The 7,137-nt window shown below is 47.1% G+C and overlaps 1 protein-coding gene across 1 annotated transcript in view; it reads right to left on the minus strand.

The window, feature by feature from the left end:
- mcm8 (minichromosome maintenance 8 homologous recombination repair factor) overlaps positions 1-6,760 on the minus strand; it is a 6,767-nt gene extending 7 nt beyond the window's left edge. The window contains exons 1-21 of the mRNA XM_068732038.1: positions 6,677-6,760; positions 6,572-6,644; positions 6,306-6,371; positions 6,092-6,174; positions 5,780-5,929; positions 5,431-5,528; positions 5,104-5,302; positions 4,924-5,009; positions 4,660-4,805; positions 4,412-4,486; positions 4,166-4,301; positions 3,949-3,979; positions 3,689-3,826; positions 3,500-3,560; positions 3,299-3,379; positions 2,984-3,179; positions 2,663-2,876; positions 2,311-2,520; positions 2,120-2,196; positions 1,581-1,770; positions 1-1,401 (exon numbers count right to left, since the gene is read on the minus strand). The exon at positions 1-1,401 is cut by the window's left edge and continues 7 nt beyond it. Of these exons, the coding sequence (XP_068588139.1) occupies positions 1,309-1,401; positions 1,581-1,770; positions 2,120-2,196; positions 2,311-2,520; positions 2,663-2,876; positions 2,984-3,179; positions 3,299-3,379; positions 3,500-3,560; positions 3,689-3,826; positions 3,949-3,979; positions 4,166-4,301; positions 4,412-4,486; positions 4,660-4,805; positions 4,924-5,009; positions 5,104-5,302; positions 5,431-5,528; positions 5,780-5,929; positions 6,092-6,174; positions 6,306-6,371; positions 6,572-6,644; positions 6,677-6,760 (2,487 nt within the window). The 3' untranslated portion in view covers positions 1-1,308. The remainder of the gene's footprint in view (positions 1,402-1,580; positions 1,771-2,119; positions 2,197-2,310; positions 2,521-2,662; positions 2,877-2,983; positions 3,180-3,298; positions 3,380-3,499; positions 3,561-3,688; positions 3,827-3,948; positions 3,980-4,165; positions 4,302-4,411; positions 4,487-4,659; positions 4,806-4,923; positions 5,010-5,103; positions 5,303-5,430; positions 5,529-5,779; positions 5,930-6,091; positions 6,175-6,305; positions 6,372-6,571; positions 6,645-6,676) is intronic.
- Positions 6,761-7,137: the final 377 nt, after the last annotated feature.

Consider the following 7,137-nt stretch of genomic DNA (forward strand, 5'->3'; position numbering starts at 1 on the left):
AACCAAATGTTTAATATTAACTCATAAAGTGCACACCATACAAAAAGTAAACAAACTGGGGACGATACAGAGCATTTGAGAAAGCTTAAAGACAAACATGAGAAGCTAGTACTGCACACTTGCAGGTTTTTAGATCAACATATTATAGTGCGATCAATGCTGGACTCTTGAGGCCGATTCCAAATTCAATATTTGAGAACATTTTAAAATGCGGCAACAATATAATGGCAGCTTAATATTGCATGAAAACAGATCTGCAGACCGGGGAGGGAAGGAAATATGAACGCAGCGTCAAAAGCTTAATCTCGGACAAGCTTGCCGCTTCAGGCAGCGACGGTGTAAAATGTTTAAAACGAGCTACAATTCTGGACTCTCGCTCTGTAATTGTTCCGCGTTTGAGAGACGGTCCCAGTGTCGAGCGGCGTCGTTCCACTTCTGTTGCTGAGAGCAGCACAACACAGACGCTGCTCTACAAAGTGAGGACGCACTGGAAGCAACTGTGCAAATCTACCGTTACCAGGCTGCTAAACGCAGACAAGCTATGCTTATATACAAACATGTCATTTTATGTACATTAAAACAATGACTTCTAAAATATAGTCAAAAAAGTATTTGTAGAACAAAGTCACCTGAAAACAAACATATTAAACTCTAATCAGTAATATTATCGTCATCTATTTATCATTTATCTAACATAAATATATCCCGTCTCCTCTCACTGTCAAAGACTGACTTTACTTTGAAATATTAGAGAAACTAAACTGTACTGTGTAATAATACATGTACACTGAAAGCAAAGAGTACCAGACAGAGTAAACTAGTTTAAAACCAGATCGTTTGTATATCTTTATTAAGATACTGGTATCTTTGGCACGTACTATTACGGAAGATTACGTCCGCTTGAAGTCGCCTGAGTAACGCTCGTATTCCCACTGAACTGATTACAACCAAACCACAAGCAGGATAAATAACACCATGTTGAATTTGAAGCTTTTTGTGTCAGACTAGTTCAGCAGAGGAGTGTGAGGACTGGAGTCAGTTGACCTCAGTTCCTCTTTTCAGCGGGAAGCTTGTGTTCATTCAGGAAACGTCCAGCAGAGAGATTCCCTCTGTGAGGTTTGAGTCGATAGATGATCCGCCGCTGTGAGTTGTTAAGAGTCTCTTTCAAAAGGTTGGTGGTTTGGTGAAAGCGGTCTGGTTATAACTTCCCCCCTTCTCTATGAAAAGAGACGCTGTTCATTCATCCTGAACACTCACCTTGTCGTGAGGTCTGCAGGCGTGTGTGTGTGTGTGTTGCGTTGTCAGCGGTCAGACGGTCTGCAGCTGGTACAGCTTGGCTCCTTTCTTCAGGAGGAAACCCTGTTCATTCAGGGAGCTCACCAGGCCTTCAAAGTCCATCACCTGGAAGGAATCAACCAATGACGGAACAGATCATCCAGCATGCAGACGATTCTATGACGAGCTAATTTCTCACACATTGTATAGAAAAATGACATGGATGTGTTTGTGCCTTATCGCGTTAACTTGACTGTTTTTTTTATCGAGTGCGTGAGCATTTCTGTGCATCAAAGAGCTTTCACCTTGATGTTCATTCTGCTGGCCACGGAGCGAAGCGTCTGCAGGTCAAACTGCGTCTGATTGGTCCTCTGAGCGTGCAGGTGCAGCGCGTTGACCAGTCGCTTTGCGGCGCTCCGCTGACTCATGCCCGATCCCAGCTGAGAGCGCTCAAAGTCCAGATTGCCCAGACCATCTGAATACGTATCAGCCAGACTGAAAACACACACACACACACACACACACACACACACACACACACACACACACACACACACACACACACACACACACAGTGTAAACCATCCAAAAATTCTAAATATTATCCTTTTACTTTGTTAATCTCATCTATAGTGGTTATTTGCAAAAAAACACAAAATTAAAATGATGAAGAAATAAATAATTGTATTTTTATTGATTAAAACAAATTAAAATTGTTTAAATGGTAAATTATATTATTATTTTTATTTCCTGACATTTTAAAGACCAAACGATTATTGGATTTGTTCTGAAGAAATAACGAGAGTGTTAATCTACGATGTAAATGAGACTCCTGTAGTGTCACCTGTGTTTCATGATCTCCACCACATCTTCAGCGTCACTGTTGGTAGCCGTCTCTCTGAGCTCCAGTCTGGCTCTTGCCTAACACACAAAAACACACAAACAATAAAAGAGAAAACGGTTCCTTTTGTTCGAAACGTCGTAGAGCGTCTTAACCCATGACACGTTGAATACACCGAACATAAAGACACCCACCTCAGTCAGTCGGATTAGAGACTCCAGCTGTCGAGTGGTGATGGGCGTGGAGTCGGCAGAGTGAGCCTGAGATCTCAGCGACAGGTAGAAGGTCTGGAGAGTCTTCGCCGCTTCGGCAGAGAGCGAGGGGTGAACGTACTGACGGGCGTAGCTGATGTACTTCCTCAACAAAGACGCCGGGATGGGGTCTACGGCTTCACCTGCCGGGACCTCGACACACACACACACACACACACACACACACACACACACACACACACACACACACACACACACACACACACACACATTACGTAAACGCTGATTATTCTTGACGGATGCCTCGGTACACTTTGAGTATATTCGTTTTTACCTGCAGACGTTCAGACAGCGGCATGTCCGAGTGATCCAGCAGGATGGAGGTCTCTAGTTCATTGTTGGCCCTGGTCACGACGGCACCGCTGGCTCTGCCTCTTCCTGACCTGTTCGCCATGACGTACTCGGACAGGCGGCGATCGTGCGACTCATCCGGGATGTCCAGGAGGAGGAAGACGACGTCGAATCGGGAGAGAAGCGCTGAGCCCATTCTAAAAGTCAAGAAAGAGCGACTGTAAACACGAGTAAACCACTCGCCTATTTACACAGACACACGGTGAAGTCCTCCGGCGCTCAAGTAGCCGCTGAGCCAACTTACTTCAGATTCTCAGAAACCGTCTTGCCTCTGTTGTAATGTCCTCCAACGGGGTTCGCTGCAGCCACGACGGACGTCCTGGCGGGCAGAGAGGACACGATTCCGGCCTTAGCCAGACTCACAGACTGCTGCTCCATGGCTTCAAGCAGAGCCTGCTGCTGGTGGCCCAGCTTATCGAACTCATCGATGCAGCACAGGCCTAAAGAGAACAGACGGTGTGGACGTGACTGGCTTCATTCTTTTATATGTAAGGCTTTGACTTCAGCTTTTACATTTATAGAATTGTGCTGCCAGCAGCTCTTCCGCTCTCTTTCCTACCTTGGTCGGCCAGAACCAAAGCTCCGGCCTCGAGAGCGAAATCCCCGGTTCCTGAGTCTCGGGATAAACTCACGGTTAGTCCTATGAAAGCAAACATTACAAATTAAACTCCCAACTTGAGTATGTTGCAACAGATCTGGAAAACCTGTCCAGAGAGTAATCACCTCCTGCATAACTTTATAGTACTTTAAGATGATGTACCTGTGGTGCTTGTGCTGTTGCCGCATACATAGATTCCTCTGGGAGCCACATTACACACTGCCTACAACACAGAGTATGAGGAATATACAAGTATTATGAATACATGTACACACTGAAACGGGTGACATTGTTCCCTCTGTTTTTACTCATCTCTGCCAGGTAGAACCGGCTCCATTTAAAAGTGTTCACCTGCAACATCTGACTCTTGCCCAGTCCCGGGTCCCCCACCATCAGGATGTGAGGGTCTCCTCTAACCGGGACGCTGTTCTTGTCCGTGTGCTTCTGTCTTCCTCCGAACAACACCAAGGACAAAGCAGCTTTCACCAGCTTGGGACAACACAAGAACACGAGGATGTCGGGCTGAACTCGACAGATCAAGATCAAGATGACAAGAAAACACCCCTTAGTGACTGACCAAATCGCAAATGTGTCCCTTAGTGACGACTCACCAGGTGGCCGTAGATGACGGGACACAAAGACCTGATGGAAGAGAGACGATCAGAGTTATGAGTTAACAGCGCAGAGTTAAAACTAAACTAAATAAGACTGAACTGATGGCCAGTTGGAAAATGTTTACCTACTGCCTAACCCTACTACAACTACTACTGATATTTAAGCTGAAGAATAAGAAACCAGTCAACACACTGTGGGTAATAATCATCTTACTGTACTATAAGTCTCAGCAGGTCCGGCTGGGACTGGATCTCCTGGATGGCATACAGCTCCTTCAGACTGAACTCCTCTCCTCCAGAACGGTCTTCAAGAGACCCTCTTGACCCCTGACCTGACTTGGACCTGTGACCTAAAGAAGAAGAAGAAGAAGAAATAACACCTTATTGCTCTGTTAAAAACAAATAATGTAACATTTAACAGCTCTGCATAATTCAAGCGCTAACACACAAGCTTCAGTACCTTTAGTGTTGCTGACTGAAGTGGCTTCAAGGTAGAGGAGGAACATACACTGATCCTTGTTCCCCCGGGACGTCCCTCCATACGGAAAACAAGAGGGTGTCGTGTGAGAGGCTTGTTTATAGTTTATACTGTATATATATATATATACACAGACGTAGTGTTTTACATTTAACTAACTACTACGGAAAAAGCTTACTCCAAACTGAAGAACGTGTGTGTGTGTGTGTGTGTGTGTGTGTGTTTTGTACCATCGCTGGTCACTCGGACTATGCCGGCCACAGTGACCGCGTCTCCGGGGACGCAGCTGTCACAGAGGTCGGCGGTCAGGTGACACTCCACGGTGCGCGGGATTCGTCCGGTCTCCCTCTGCTCCCCGCCCATCAGCTCCTGCACCCTGGAGGAGCACAGCAGCAGCACAGCTAACGTCAAATGGACGGCGACTCGGGTGACTCACAGCGTTCCACTTTCAACCCGCCACCACAACGTTGTGTTGACGCTGGTGATGTGCTTACTTGATGATCTGGAAGTCTACAGTGTGAGTGAGAGGGGAGTTCCGGATCGGAGCGAAGGAACGACTGCGACAATCAGGCTGGAGGCACTTACAGACAAAAAGACAACATGAAACCAAGTAATGGTGTCAAAGGTTATGTGTGTGTGTGTGTGTGTGTGTGTGTGTGTGTGCGTGCTCATACCTTGGTGGGTGTGGCGTATTTCCCCTGCTGCAGAGGCAGAGACTGGACATGGGAGCCGCCCACACACCTGAAGGCCATCCTGGTGCACAGAGGTCTGATGTTGCTCAGTCTGACCACGGTTCCCCTCACGCACACCAGCCGCCCGAACACACTGGCGCGCAGCGTCCGCAGCGCAGTCAGCGGCTCGTAGTTGTACAGCCTGCGGACGAGTCGCGCCAATGAAGTCAGCGGCCGTGCGGGTGTCAAGTCGAGGCAAACGACCGAGTGAGTGAGTGAGTGAGTGAGTGAGAGTGTGTGTGTGTGTGTGTGAGTGTGTGGGTGCACTACCTCGCGCTGATGTGAGGGATGTTGATGATCGGCGTAGCGACAGGAAGCTCTTCCCCATGCAGCTCAGCAGCCTGTTGCTCCAAATCTACTGTCAACACCTGGAACACACACACACACACACACACACACACACACACACACACACACACACACACACACACACACACACACACACTTGTCTTCTCAGGATGTGTTCATATTCTTCGTTTAGCGCTATAAACTGTCTATAAACCAACTAACTTTAAGGGATTCCTAGGTCCAAGATAAGAGAAAACCTTGAATACTGTATTGTAGTGACTGTGTGTGTGTGTGTGTGTGTGTGTGTGTGTGTGTGTGTGTGTGTGTGTACCTGGTGAATGGCCAATCCCAGACAGTTGAGCATCGTCTCTGGCTGTTCCTTCAGCTCCGTGGTCAGATCAGGAAGCGCTCCACGCACGGCCTCGTCTCCAGTCAGGTCTGCATAATCCACCAGAACACTGCCCTGACGCTCGATCTCATCCTGCGGTCGAACACACGATGAATTCAGCTTTTAACTGACACAGGGAACATTCATAAAGCAGGACATACAAGATAGATAGACACACAAATACATAGACTACACTGAGAAACAATAACTCTAGTGGTCGGTATATTAAACAGAGAGTCACACCAGCAGACTGACCTTGTCGTACAGTTGAATCTTGGAAGTGAAATACTTCTCAAACACTTTGATCTTCTCCACGCTGGGCGAGCTCTCTATGAAGCCTGCACACGATGAGGACAACATTAAGACGCGTCACAAGACACAGAAGAGACGCGCGGTCGTGACCATCGTGTGCGTCTGCAGCGTCACGCACCGACCATCGTGTGAGACGGAGACGTAAACACGAACCTACCTTCTGTGAAGTACAGGGTCCACCCTTTGTAGGGACACAGTACGTCTAGAGTAGCCTGACAAAGGACTGAAGAGGAACACAAAGTCAGTGCTATTATTATTCCATATGTCCTCATCTCATTTGATGTTCTTCTCACACTTTATACTGTTGTGCAGCCTCCTTATTTAAGAAGCTGTCAGTCAAAAGAAACACTGTAGATCTTTAAAAACAACACACTAGTCCTTTAAAAGTTGATTTGTGAAATGGAAAAAGCAAATCAAACTCACCTCTCTGGCTGCTGAGGGTGTGGTTTCCTGATCCTCCTCCCCCAGCACCTCCTCCACCTCTCCACCCTCCTCCACCTCTCCACCCTCCTCCACCTGCTGATCCACCTCTCCATGGTCGACTCCTCCATCCTCCTCTCCATCCACCGCCTCCTCTCCATCCTCCTCCTCCTCCTCCTCTCCATCCACCATTACCACCGCTGCCTCTTCCTCTCCATTCACCACCACCACTGCCTCCTCCTCCTCCTCTTCCACCCCTCCATGAGCCTCTTCTGGATTCCTCTCCACTCATTGCTTTTCCTAAAAGAGTGACAGTAAAGTACAAAGCAAAAGGCAGTGAGTCAAACAAGCTTCCAAGTGCATTGAAGGAATACCAAGACAGAAATGACGTCTTCTTTGTCCACTCTTTTGTACCGCTAAAGTGCAGAATCAAAATAAACAATGAGCCCATTTCTATGCTTTTAAGCTATGCACAGGACAATTATTTTCAATTTGTATGTCTCATTATGTTGAGTAATTACTGCAACAAACAAAACACTTAAACAGCTCCAAACTCACTGGTCATTTAG

The sequence above is a fragment of the Cebidichthys violaceus genome, unplaced genomic scaffold (genome assembly GCF_023349555.1).
Source record: "Cebidichthys violaceus isolate CVI_PGR_0920_01 unplaced genomic scaffold, fCebVio1.0.p SCAF_56, whole genome shotgun sequence".
Taxonomy (NCBI): Eukaryota; Metazoa; Chordata; class Actinopteri; order Perciformes; family Stichaeidae; genus Cebidichthys; species Cebidichthys violaceus.